The following is a 14,827-nucleotide window of genomic DNA, read 5'->3' as shown; positions in this document are numbered from 1 at the left end:
GATAACTTTCTTCCCAACTGTATTTCATTTGTTCCTTGACAATGTCTTAGTGAAGACGAAAGTGCTTGGATTTTCTGCCTATATATATATTATATATATATATATATATATATATATATATATATATATATATATAGATATAGATAGAGATAGATATATAGATATAGAGATATAGATATAGAGATATATATAGATATAGAGATATATATAGATATCTAGATATATAGATAGATATAATAGATATCTAGGTAGAATTATATAGATAGATATATAGATATAGATAGATATATATATATATATATATATATATATATATATTATAGATATAGATATATATAGATATATAGATATAGATATATATAGATATATGATATAGATATATATATATATATATATGAGTATATATATATAGATAGATTATCAGATATATATATATATATATATATATAGATATATATATATAGATATATATAGATATATATTATATATATATATATATATATAGATATATAGAATATATAGTATATTTAGATATATATATATATATAGTATATATAGATTATATATCTATATAGATATATAATAATATATATATATATATATATATATATATATATATATATATATATAAGATATATATATATAGATATATATATATATATATATATATATATATATATATTATATATATATATATATATATATATATATATAGATTATATATATAGATATATATATATATAGATATATATATATATATATATATATATATATATATATATATATAGATATATATATATATATATATATATATATATATATATATATATATATATATATATATATATATATATATAATATATATATATATATATAGATATAATATATATATATATATATTATATATATATATATATATATATATATATATATATAGATAGATCTAGATAGATATAGATAGATATATATATATATATATATTTATATATATATATATATATATATATATATATATATATATATATATATATATATATGTAAGTTAATGAATTGTTTTAGATTAGGCAAGCATGGAAAGCACTTTCTGGAAATTTACATTTGATATAGAATTGTTGTAAAATTCTGTTTAAATTGTTATGCATAGCATCATTTAACAAACAGTAGGTTAAAGTTTTGTATTGAATTTCTAATGTAAAAGATTTAATTGATGTTTTGTTATATAAGACAGATGAAATTGTGTTGTTTTTCTGACAGTAGTCTGTCTGTATTTTTCTTTGGTGCAGGATCTTAAAAAGGAAGCTATAAAGGACTGCAGCAAAGCAATAGATCTCGATGAAACGTATTTGAAAGCTATTCTTCGGCGAGCAACTCTTAATGAAGAAACTGAACAGTTAGACGATGCACTTCAAGACTTTAAACGAGTTTTAGAGCTTGATTCCTATAACCAAGAAGCACTTCAGGCTGTTAGGGTAAGAATCATCATGTTTTATCACTGTAACCCTGATTTATGATTTGTTGTGGGTGTTTGAAGTTATTCCACACAATTAAATTAATAATAAACTTATGTTCACATGTATTGTGTACAAGAAATATGTCTCTGTACTGCCAAAAATGATGTTAAAGTAAGGTAGGATTGGGAAGATGAATCCTGAACCAAGGGACATTTTATACTGTCTTGTAGCTTGGTCTTTAATACTATCTTCCTGCATAGCTGTATAAAGGCCTGTGGTGATGGGCTGGAGGACAGCAAATGTAAACATAGAGTTTGTTACCCATACTATTGTTACACAGAAAATCAATATTGTTTCAGTAAAATACCTTTTCTGCTAATGCATTAATCATAGATTTTCCTTACTATACTCTGTTTTTTTTCCATCTGTCCACCTGCCTGTGGTGTTTGCATCTGGTAACACTGTGTCCCAGGCTTTAAATAGTTACACTATGTGTAAGGTTTAGGTAAATAAAAGGATATCTGGGTGTACATTTGCCACTGAAAAGTGTTTTAATAATTTACTGTATGCGAATTACACCATTAATATCGAAATAGGATATTTTTATTATTGTTGACTGTAAGCTGCGAATGGAACAGCCAGACGCAGTGGCAGGAAAATTGCTTCTCTCGCTGTTCACTACGGCAAGATGTCAACTTATTGGACCACACCTACTCTGCTACTAAGCTACGTATTACAGTAGTACCTCGAGATACGAAAGGCTCAACTTAAAAGGTTGTTGCTGTAAAGTCCCGAGATTCGCCCGGACCACCGAGAACAATTTTAAAACTCCCGCGCCGCTAACTGAGTAAACTCGCCACCATCCTCCCGCTCTCCCATTGGTTCCTGATGCTAGTCACCCCATAAGGTCCTGCTCTCCTATTGGTCAGCATCTACCCCTTGTGCTTTAAGTATTCTATTGGTAAAAGGTTGCTGTAAATTGAAAAACTTATTCATGCAATACATTTAATAAAGAAAACATTAGGTAAAGATAGAATAAAGAATAGAAATGAATGGTTATTATACTGTTTGGTAGTTTCAGTAGTTGAAGAGAGATAATGAAAATTTATGGCTTACTGTGTAAAAGTGATTGCTTGGCGATCGTTCGATACTCGTAAGTGCTGGATGTAAACAGACGTTTGGAAGCTTTTTTTTGTTTGTTTATTATAGTTAATGGTTACTTAATAATTATTTGAAATGAGTACATGCAATACATTTAATAAAAAAAATTGTGAATTAGATATCATAAAATATAAAATAAAATCAGACTGCCAACAAATACGTATTTTTTAGAATTCTCTTCTGTTTATTATTACGTTACTTATACGCATGTTTCATTATAGCTGTCAGTAACTCGGTATCTTCATTAGGTAAAGATAGAATAAAGAATAGAAATGAATGGTTATTATACTGTTTGGTGGTTTCATTAGTTGAAGAGAGATACTAATGACAATTTATGGCTTACTGTGTGCTAGGAAAAATGATTGCTTGGCGCACGTTCGATACTCTAAGACTGGATGTAAACAATCGATCGGAAGGTTTGTTTTTTGTTTGTTTGTGTATTATAGTTAATGATTAATTAATAATTATTTGAAATGAATACATACTGATTATTTATACATTTTATTGGCATATTCTAAGCTTTTAGCTCATAGGTTTAGATGTCAGAATCATAGACTAGGCTACAGTAGCAACCGCTAACCATAGGCTAGGCTTATTGTCTAAAGGGGGACATATGCTATAAAGTCCTAATATATGCAGTAAAAATGGGATTGAACATTACATGCAGTTGAATATTACTCAAGTATGTACAGTATTTTGCCTTTTTGGAGTCCTATTTCTTCCGTCGTAACCCTAGAACATGTGTTTTAGGCCTGGAAATATAATTTACTGGGGTGTTTTTGGAGGGCTTGGAACGGATTAGTCATTTTACATGTAAAATGTGTTCCAAGTTACGAAAAACTCATAATACGAAGGCCGTCTCGGAACGGATTAATTTCGTATCTCGAGGTACCACTGTACTTCATTACACGTAAGTATAACAGTATATACTTTTAATTTTTATAAAGTGCATTTTAACCAGATACGATACGTCGTAACTTGATTTAGCATCTGTTTAATGGAATTGCGTGTCGGCTGTTCCATTCGCTACCCCGAAAAGGCAGCTTACGTTCAACAATAATAACAATAAATCCGATTTGAAATATTGAACGGTGGTTAAATTCGCGATACCAGTAAATTAAAAACACTTTTTCAGTTTTGCAAAGGTTTACACCCAGATATCCTTTTATTTACCTAAAACTTACACATAGCGTGACTATTTCAAGCCCGGGACGCAGTGTTACCAGGCGGGAGGACAGGTGGAAAAAAAAGAGTATAGTCGTACCAACTTGGAATATCTTGCAAGGAGAAAAGACCCATAGTGCATGCCCAGCCATTGCTCCTTCAGAGTTATTGTGCTTTCCATGTTTTTCACTGTTTTCCCATAACTGATGTCCATTAATTATTTTTCGTTCACTTACATTTGTTTGCTTAATGCTTCGTTTTGAGGTATTATACAGTCATTGCTGGTGTTGCATCTGAAGATAAGAGCAAAGTTCAGGAGGTTGCTGGTGTTGGAAGGAAAAGCACTGACTTTCCTCTTGCATTAGAGCGCAGCACTTAGGGAAAATTTTTCTTGAGAACGGTCAGGTTTAGGGAACTTCCTAACTGTTTCTGAAGGGTAAGGGAGAGGCAGGAGTGAAGAGGAGACACACACAGCCAGAAGTTTGTGATCCTCTGTGGTCTTCAAACCCTCCATTGCAGTGAAGAGAGCTGAAGCTTTCTTTATGTCCTGTGAGGGGGCCTCACCTCCAGAAAACCTTGGCAAGAAACTTAGACCTCATAGGTGACCAGTCTCCAGACTAACAGTTGCCTCTTTAACTAGATACTGGTGTTGATTCCCCTCCAGTTGAACAGGTTTCCCCTTCAGACTGATCAAGATGAAAACAACACAACCTATGTTGAATTTTATCGGATTGGAAGACTTCATGCTGTCTGTGAATCAGGAAAGTGCTCGTCCATCACTCTTCCCGGAAGCATGTCTGTTTACAAAATCGAAAGCTGTGTATTGTCAACTGCCCTTCAGGTGTTCACACAAGGGTTCACCTTGGTATTGGCTTGGCCCCATTCGTAGGGTACATGCTTGTTGCTTTACCTGGACAAATGGCTAGTTTAGTTATCCTCGGAGGCACAGTTCCTCCGGAACATAGACCATCAACTCCCATTAGGTCGCAACTTGGGGATCATGATAAATTGGAAAAAGTCAGATTTCATGCCCAAGCAGTAAAGTACCTAGGCATGCTTATGGACTACAGGCAAAGGAGTCTTTTGTTTGAACTCTTGTATCAGCAGGCTCAGGGAGATGTATCCACCTGTGTTCACTTGAGTGGCAAATGATACAACATTGGTTAGCCTCAAATTATTCTCCCTCCCAGTGTTTAGCTCCCTTGTGCCAAACCCCAAGGTGGCCTTTGCCCGGGAGACACCTTTCAGCACATCTAGGACAATCTGGATGTTTATGTCTTTCCTCCATTCAGCATGATCCATTATGTTGATGATACCAAGTGGGCCATTTTGTGATTGGAACACTTCCATGTCAACCTTTGTTGAGACAAGCTCTTCTTAGGTTCTACGTTAAAAGGCTATCACCCTCTCAAGCCAGGTCTTTAGACTGAAGGACATAGATATCTTTGTTTCTGTGGAATTATCAGTGTTTGTGAGGAGTTTTGTGCAGTATAAACCCTTTGGAGGATTTGTGACCGAGATCTTACACTCAACGCTGTCTTCCTGCTGGGCCTTTCTTATCTTGCCTGGACCTCAGAGGGTTGGGAATCTCTTGTTCTCATATATTCCTGAGTTGGTAGTGAAAACCCAGAACCCATCAGTTTCTGACAGGAGATAAAAGAGTTTCTCATTTCCCTCTCTCCTGGGACTTTGTTTATGATGTTCTGGATGAGTTTTTATTTCTGGTGCAAGGCATGTGGTACTACCAAAGAAAGACCCAGGCTCTTGTTGTACTGGCAGGCTCAAGAAGTGGCTTCATGTTGAAATCGGGTGGGCTTATGACTTGTCCAGTGAAGTGAAGTCATACAGTTCAGGGGAGTGTTCACAAAGTCAGGGGAATGGGACTACCCCTTACAATTTAGTGACTTATGGCAGCATAGGTAATGAGAGCAGGTGTCTGGAGATGTCAGACTAAATTTCACTGTAACCAAGGGACATCACCCATAAGTCCTAGAATATATTATCCTTGGGACCAATGATGGCTGCTTAGTAGGTTGCGTAGACACCCAAGCTCATCTCAGACAGGAGAGCATCTCTTATAAGGTACTGCAATGGCATAAGGCTTGTTTTAATGGAAAGAGTGACTGGTTCCTCTCATTCTTCTTCCTTTTTTCCATTTTTGAGGCAAGTTGCCAACTAGTATATTTTGGGATGGTGACAGATGCAGGTAAGCTATACAATATAGTAGCAAATCTTACAGATACAGTTTATAAAATACAACTCTCACAGTTCTTGATTTAAGTAGGGGTTGAGGGGCAGGAATTATGATTAGAACCCATCAATTTTTAATGACCAGATTTTAGCTGCCTTCCAACTTGCACCCCAAATAGGGGTCACACTTGGCTCTCTGAAATTTTCCTTTATGAGTGAAGATCCAGAAACTTCTCTCAAAACCAGGGCTTTATCACTTTGGTATCTTATACAAGACTGAATATGTATTAAGTTACGGGAGTCAGTATATCCCCACTTGCTGTCAGGGCATTTTGGGTGGAGATTCACTTCAACAGTCAATTCAGACCCTTCCTCTTACCTATGGTGTGAATCTCCTGCATATAGGAAATGGTTTGTATTCCCATAGGTACAGATCCTATATTTATAAAGTGAATTTTTTTTTATAGCTATACAAACCAGAACCTTTGATCATCCTCCAGCCCCAACTACCCAGCTTAGTACCTGTTGCCAAAGGAAAAAGTGCTTGATTCCAGCTCATGCTGAAGAATATTCTTGCATAAAAGGCTCTGGTTTATATATCTTAGAAAACTACAAATTACTTGAAAAAATTGAGATAGTCAAGCTATATGGCTGTACTATTGCAGTTTACTGTAGTACTATAGAATGCAATTTGCCATTTTTAGAGATTTCTAATGGTAGAGCTTCCTGCAAATGTATGCGCCTATGTTATTAGAAATTATATAGATTGAAGATTTATATTAAATGAATTAAAACATTTACGAAATTGGGCCATATGGCCAAGTGTTAGGATAGCTACACAGATTTTATTACTCTGTTGCAATTTACTCTGTTATAGAATACAATTTGCCATTCGAGATTTTGAATGTCAAGGGCTTTATGCGAGTGTATGCACGTGTTTTAGTATATGAAATTATAAATACATATCCTTGATTATTGCAGATCTCAACTATTTCAAATAATATTGATGTACACTTTGGTTCTATGTTGTCTTTTATGCTTTCAGCGTCTTCCAGACATGATTAATGAAAGAAATGAAAAGTTGAAGGAAGAAATGATGGGTGAGTACATTACCCTTTGAGGATTTTTCCAGCTAATTGATGCAATTACTCCTTCACTTTTATGTAGACTGTAGTAAAATTCTCTCTCAGTATATTAAAAGTAAAGTACATTGCTTATATTTCTGATAGGCAAATAGATGAACAAACCAATTAATTTAAGTAGCATTATTCCATGCTAATGCTTCCCAGTCAAACCAGCTTGAAAGATGAAACCCTCCATTACATTTTCATTTACCCGACTTTAACTCACCAAAAACAGGGATGCAAATGATAAACATCTCTTTCATCCATTCAAGCTTACCATTTATACTTTCCCATTGCGTAAGTAAAATACCATGTAGTGCATATATATATACAATCTAAAAAATTGGCCAGCTTCTGGGTAGCAAGGTTCTGCCTATATTCAGTATTATTTATTTTATTTGTGGATTTAAGAGTTTTATTGTGTATTTTATATTTATTTTTGTTATTTTTATTTTGTATGTATCTGTATTAGTATATATATTTTTTCCATGTTTTAATTTTTATATATTTGTTAATTTCATTTTTATTTTTATGCCTTATTAGCTAGCTAAGCCATTTGCTACATACACACAAAAAGATTTTCACTTGCCATTGCCTAAATGAAGTGCATCGCATTGAATAATTTCCTTATTGTCAGTATTTTTGGTTTGAGCCTCTCAGACACGTTGGATCCAGTTTATTATGAAGCTGATTATGGAGAGTCACAGCTTGTGTCATTGGCGTACAAGATGGTTAAATTGACATCGAGTGATGATCAAACATCGAATGATGATCAAAGATTTTTAAATTTCCCACAAGAATAAGATAGTACTTAGACTTAAACTTACATAAGTTCCTTTCCCATAATATGCACTGCCAGACGGACAAACACTGTTCCACTATACTACTGAATGACCGAGTATGGAGCCAGAATGATGCAATTGTCTGGTAACTGCTTCACAAGCGAGAGAAAATATAAATAGATGTTAGTGTCTGACATGTCAGTCATGCCCACTAGTGTGGACAGCCCTTTAAGCCCTGTTCACAGAGTCGAACTTTGCTAGACAGACTTTGTTCGATGTGACGCCAAGTGAAGAAACCGCGGATAAGGTGGACTTTTCCCACTTCTGACATCACATCGAACTAAGTTCGACCATGTGGACGAAGCTTTACTCCTTGGTCCTTTTCCACAACACTACCTCCTGCAGGGTTGTAGTTTCAAAATGTTGTAGTTGTAACAGTTCTCCAAAGACAGTTTGACCTACTGATATTGCGTAATTGTAAAGGACTTTCCTACAAGCTAAATTGTTTATTTGTTCATATACGGAACAAACCTTCGGTCTTAACATTAGGATTTACTAGCACCAAGCTGGAAACCGGTAGAATGAAAATTACACTTGTGAGATCCAGGGACTATTGGCATCTATACCAGGTCATGGGGCATGTATACCCAGAATGCCCTCGGCGTCCTGTGACCTACCAGTTATATTCCTACCGCCTTTAAGATAAGACGTGTTTACTGTCTATCTGATTTAAAGCCATTTTTCAGTTTGCTCGTTTTTTTATCCATTTCATTTTTCATTTTTCTTATTACTTTTTCTTTCTCCGAGTGTGCTCAGTGTGAGTGTGATCGGTAAGAGCGTATAAGTGGTATGATGGAAATTTTTGCTTCACCATTGGGATCTTCTGCCGTTTCGAAGAGGAGACAAAGGAAATGCCCCAGAGTCAGTGGCTTTCCATGTTCTAGATTCCTAACTTCGGTGTCGACAGATCCTCATCCAACGTATAGTAGGTGCAGGGAAAATGTATGTACGATTACCAATCCATGTTCTGTTTGTCGGGGCTGGTCGGTGGAACAGTGGAACAAGTTTTATGAGAAAGGCCAGTACAAAAGGGAGGAGGTGACGCCATCTTTGGATGACCAAACCTTACCGGCTTCTTTTGTATCGGCAATAAACCAGACTGCTCCATATGTTTTGCTACCTGCATTGATTTGTCCCATACCCCTTCGGTTTCTCCTAGCGATTCGTTATCGGAAACGTCAGGAGGGGTTTTGGGTAATTTTATGCATAATATGTACGCTCCTTTGTTCCCAGCAGGTAGGGGGGGAGCATCGCCATCTTTGTTCCAGGTGCCAGCTCCCGAAGCGCATAGGATGGAAGGTACGTGGGCAGCGCTAGGCCTACCAGGCGTACCAACCTTGGAGGGTTTGCTGGCGCATTATATGGTGTCAAGATTCCAGCAGGGTCCGGCAGCACTGAATGTTCCTCATACCCCTGGCTTGCAATTTATGGGAAATAATGCCGCGGCTACGCCATCAAATTCTATGTTTACAGCGATGCAGAATGTGGGGGGTAGTTTGGCGGCAAACGTGCAGATGCCAGCAGAAGCCGCACAGTCTCTCCCTACAAGATTGGTGACGTCACAACATACGTCACACACCGATATGGCAGACGCGATGATGTCACAGACTACTGCTTCTTGGCCTAATTCGCTGCACCCGGACTCAAATATGCTTTCTGACTCGGCAGTACACACTGTAATGAAGAAATTACAGAATATACAGAAGAGAATGGCTAAGAAAGACAAAAAGAAAAGGCGTGATTCGTCTTCTTCCTCTAGTTCGGCGTCATCGCTAAGTTCGGTGACGTCACGGCGAGCGCCAGTCAAGCATTGGAGGATTCGGGATTTCGTGACTGATCCTCGGGCTAAGAGGGGAAGAGTGAATTCTTCTTCATCTTCAGACCAGGACTGTCGTATCCCAGTCAGCAGGAAAGTCGGGAAGTCAAGTGGCTGGTAAGCACAAAGCTAGCGGACGAAGCCGTTTGCAAGAGTCCGAACAAGCAAGAGAGGCGACGGCCAATGGACTAGCGGCCGACGCGGAGTTGCCAGTACAGATTACAAAGACTACGATACCGCTGGCAAAATCAACGTTGGGGGCGAAAAGGGGCAGCAAAGAATAGAATGCAGGTTCCAGTTTCGCCCGTAAGGCCGTTCAAAATACGAACAAAGGATGATAAGGCTCCTATTAAAAGAAGGAAGAATAGAAAGTTGGCAACCTCGTCTGATACGTTCGTGGAAGGCATTGTCCGTCTGGATGAAAGATCGAGGCCGAATTCTCCGACGCTCGGAAACGATAACAATCCCAATAGAGACGGAGTTATCTCAGTTTCAAGGGAGCCTTCATCTTGGAGGTCTAGACGAGATTCTCGCTCTAGACCCGTGAGCAGAGAAAGAGTGAGGCGTTCTTGTTCCCTTGCTGACAATTAGGGATTGAGCCGGCAGCGGCCATCAGAGATCAAAGAGGCCAAGGCCGTAGGGGCAGGCGGCTGCGAAATTCCCGGCCGTTTGTCTGAGGATAGGGGTGAGATAATATCCCCTGTGGCGGAGAACAGTATGTTAGAGCCGGAGGAAGGAGAAAACCAAGAGTTTCTGGCATCATATGCGGAGGTGATTGATTTGATTCGTCAATTCAATAACCTTTCGGAGAAGACAGAAAAACCTACCAGTATGCTTCCTCCGGGAATTGACATGGTATATTTGGATTGAAAAGGGATACCAAGGTGTCGTATGAATTGCCATGTTTTACAACACGTAAAACGCACGGATTGCAGGAAGAGATAATTCCTTAAGATCTAATAGATCATTTAAATTTATTCCTCCTCCAATGATGAAACAAAGGAAATATTATACGACACCGACGGTCCCTTTGCTGTCTAGACAAGTGAACCCTAATGTGGTAAGGTTAAGGCCTGGATTAACCTTAGATCAGGTTAAAATGGAGTGCCCTTCGATGACTTACCAAGAGGCTGCTACGTTAGAAGCAACAGCTTCTTCTGTCTTTCAGCCTGCTTCTTGGTTAGATCTTTGGTCAACAGCAGTGGCGAAGATTGCATCCTCAGAAGTGACAAGAAAGGTAGTGGATGAATCATTGTTCATTGTACAATCAGGTTCCAAAGCGATTGCGTACTTGACAAACTTAAGTGCCAATGTTTGGGCAAATATCATCTTAATGAGGAGAGATGCAGCATTGGCTAGACTAAGCCGCACTGTTGATTTGGATTCCCTGTTAGCGATGAGGAATGGGGATATCTTGGAGTCGCAATTGCTGTTGCCAGAGGTCATACTGGAAGAGGCTATAGATAGAAGAAGGATGGACACTAACGATAGATTGGTACAGCAGGCAGTTAGGAAAACGTCTAACAGTCAAGCTACCTCTATGGAGGTAAGGCAACAGCAAATACCTCGGAAGAAGACAGTGAGACATAACATCCCTAATAGAGCAACAAGACCCTCTTCCCCAAAGAGGTTAGTTCATCGGCCCTTTCACAATAGAAACAACAGAGGAAGGGGGAGTAGGGGAAGAGGGAGAGGCTCAAGAAGATAGGATGGGCGCCTCTCATCACTCGGCCACACCGGTGGGGGGGTTGCCGGGCAAATCACTGGAAGGTGTTGCAGGAACTGGGAGCAGAGCAGTGGGTGGTGGATGTTCTCAGGGTCGGGTATTTGATCCTGTTCGAGGTAACCCCGCCCTGACAGAACAGCCATTACCTCACTTCGCTTATGCTCAGGAATCTCAGAAGGCCATTATTCTGCAAGGGGAAGTGAAGATGATGATGGAAAAAGGGGCTGTGGAACAAGTATCCAGTTCGTCTAAAGGCTTTTACAGCAGGATTTTCCTGGTACCCAAAGCCAACAGGGAGTGGAGGACAGTAATAGACCTGTCAACATTGAATCTGTTTATAAGAAAAACCAGTTTCAAAATGGAAACTCCAAAAATGGTTCTACAAGCAGTCAGGATCAGGGACTTTATGCTGACAATCGATCTGAAGGACGCATACTTTCAGATACCAGTCCATCAGTCTTCAAGGAAATTTCTCCGCTTCAGCCTTGCAGGGAAAGCTTTCGAATTCAAAGTCCTGTGCTTCGGATCGACAACATCTCCTCAAGGTTTTACAAGAGTGTTCACTCTCGTGTCGATGTGGGCGCATGCTCAGGGGATCAGGCTAATAAGATATCTAGACGATTGGCTGGTGATAGCGAAGTCCAGAGAGAAATTACTCAGGGACAGGGCGACCCTCCTGCAGTTTTGTCACAGTCTAGGTATTGTGATAAATCAGGAGAAGTTGCAGTTGGATCCAAGTCAACATTTGGAGTATCTGGGAATGGTTATTGACACAATAAAAGCCAAAGTATTCCCGAAAGACCAGAGAATAGAGAAATGCAAACAAGTGAATGCCTTTCTGGGAAAACAAACACAGACAGCAAGGCAGTGGCAGGTAGTACTGTGAATCCTAACTTCCCTGGAGAAGCTAGTACCACAAGGAAGGCTACACCTTCGATCTCTACAATGGAGGATGAAGGAGTTTTGGTTACCAATAGTAGATCACCCGTACGAGCAAATTCCCTTGTCGGCAGAAGTGAAGAAAGACTTGTTGTGGTGCGTGTCCCCCTTCAACAACCCTCCCCGGACCCCTTGCTGTTCTCTGATGCGTCACTTGAAGGCTGGGGAGCCCATATGGAGGAGTTGATGGGGTCAGCAAAATGGAGTTGCGAGGACAGAGAACTCCATATAAACGTGCTGGAGTTAAAAGCAGCTCTACAGGAATTCAGGGAGAGAGTGAAGGGACATTAAGTGGTATTGATGTCAAACGTGTTAACACCACAGTAGTAGCTTATATAAACAAACAAGGAGGCCTAGTTTCTCAGCAGTTACGTGTGATGACAGTTCAACTTCATCAGTGGGCTGTAGAGAACCTAGTAGACATCAGGGACAGATATATTCCGGGAAAAAGAAACATAGTGGCCGACAAGTTGAGCTGCAGGGATCAGATACTGGGAACGGAGTGGTCCTTGCACCAACAGGTAGTGGACAGGATGCTCATGTTGTGGGATAGGCCGATCATAGACCTATTCGCAACCAGGTACAACAAAAAGTTGGAAGTGTATTGTTCGGTAGTCCCAGACGTAGCGACAGTAGCAGAAGATGCGCTACAACACCCTTGGGACAATCTGGACGTGTACGCATTTCCTCCATTTTGTCTAATTCGTCAGGTTCTGAACAGGGTAATGCGGTCTCAGAACCTCAAAATGACCCTGGTAGCTCCATTATGGCCGAAGGCAGAGTGGTTTCCAGACCTGCTGGAACTCCTAATAGACATGCCAAGAGAGTTACCCCAATGGAGCAACCTACTATGTCAGCCGCACATGGAGAGGTACCACCAGTCGGTGAAGTCCCTATCTCTTCACGGGTGGAGACTGTCAAGTATCTCTGAGCGAGAGGATTTTCGCAAAAGCAGCAACTCAGATGGCAGGAAATATCAGAAAATCATCTGCGGCAGTATACCAAGGAAAGTGGTCGGCATACTGTGATTGGTGTCGTAGAGGGAACTTGTCTCCACTCGGTACCACTATTCAGCAGTTAGCAGACTTTCTGGTATATCTCAGGACAGAAAGGCATATGTCTGTATCTGCAGTGAAGGGGTACAGGGCTGCTCTAGTCTTAGTCTTACGAATGAAAGGGGTGGACATTTCGTCTTTATGGGAGTTGGCCATGCTGATGAAGAGTTTTGAACAGTCATGTCCACCAAAGGAACTAAAAGCCCCAGATTGGGATCTGACCATGGTACTGAGTAGTCTGACAAAACCCCCCTACGAACCACTAAGGCAGTCCACAGATAGGAGCCTGACCCTGAAGACAGTCTTCTTATTGGCCCTAGCTTCAACCAAAAGGGTGGGGGAGCTACATGGCCTGTCATATCTCATAAAGCACTTGAGAGGTTGGAAGTCAATGGCATTCGAGTTTGTTCCAGAATTCATGGCCAAGACTCAAAACCCAGCAATAATGGACGGCAGATTCGACTCCTTTTCCATACCTTCCTTGGTAGACTTTGTAGACAGTGACAAAGATGAGATGCTTCTGTGCCCCGTCAGGGTACTAAGAGAGTACTTAAGAAGGACAAGGCACCTCAGGCCTGGGTGCCGGAGGTTGTTCGTAAGTACAGGACGGAACAAGAAGGAAGTGTCCAGGAATACAATATCGTTTTGGCTAAGGGAGACGATCAGGAATGCCTACATGACAGAAGACAGGGGGTCAAATAGCCAGGAGAGAGCTAGAGCTCATGACATGAGGGGCTTCAGTGCCTCTTTGGCATTTAAGAACATGTCTGTGGAGAGAATTCTGAAAGCTGGTCTTTGGAAACGCCAAACTTTCACCTCATTTTATTTAAAAGACGTTGCCCATAGATCTTTGGACACTTTTTCCTTGGGTCCAGTGGTGGCGGCCCAACAAGTGATATAGCTCATCCAGTACCCCTGGCGGGTCAGTTTGTGTCTAGTCTAAGATGAAGGTATGAAAGTAGAATGAATGGGATGACTGGTCTTTTTTTCTTTACTACTTTCTTTCTACTCCTTTAACTACGGGCAGTATGGAGAGTACCGTCATATGCTGGAATGGACTAGATGCAGGTGAGGTGGTCAGCCATACTGTGAAGCTATCTCAGGTTATGGTACACTTTTCAGTAGCAACACACCCCTCTACATAATAGGGAAGAGAGGGGTGAAGGTGGATCCAGATACAAGGGACAAGAGTAGTGTGTGAGAAGGGAAGGTTCTCTGTTCTCCCATAATGTGTAAACCATAGAATGGTATCAGCACCCACTGAGGGAAACCAATAGATTCGCTTATCTCTTTGGTTCTAGGTTCATTGTCCATTCTCTTGGAATTCCCCCAATGTATTCGGAAATGGATAAGGTGGCA

General features: G+C 39.6%; 1 protein-coding gene across 3 annotated transcripts in view; it reads left to right on the top strand.

Annotated features, from left to right (window-relative positions):
• The window catches only part of LOC135195001 (tetratricopeptide repeat protein 1-like), a 297,291-nt gene that overhangs the window by 281,373 nt on the left and 1,091 nt on the right, over positions 1 to 14,827 (top strand). For all 3 annotated transcript variants that reach the window (XM_064221271.1, XM_064221273.1, XM_064221272.1), the window contains 2 exons: positions 1,284 to 1,469; positions 7,012 to 7,066. In XM_064221271.1, coding sequence (XP_064077341.1) covers positions 1,284 to 1,469; positions 7,012 to 7,066 — 241 coding nt within the window. The remainder of the gene's footprint in view (positions 1 to 1,283; positions 1,470 to 7,011; positions 7,067 to 14,827) is intronic.

This window comes from Macrobrachium nipponense, chromosome 15 (assembly GCF_015104395.2).
Source record: "Macrobrachium nipponense isolate FS-2020 chromosome 15, ASM1510439v2, whole genome shotgun sequence".
Classification (NCBI taxonomy): Eukaryota; Metazoa; Arthropoda; class Malacostraca; order Decapoda; family Palaemonidae; genus Macrobrachium; species Macrobrachium nipponense.
This window is presented reverse-complemented; position numbering and strand designations above follow the sequence as displayed.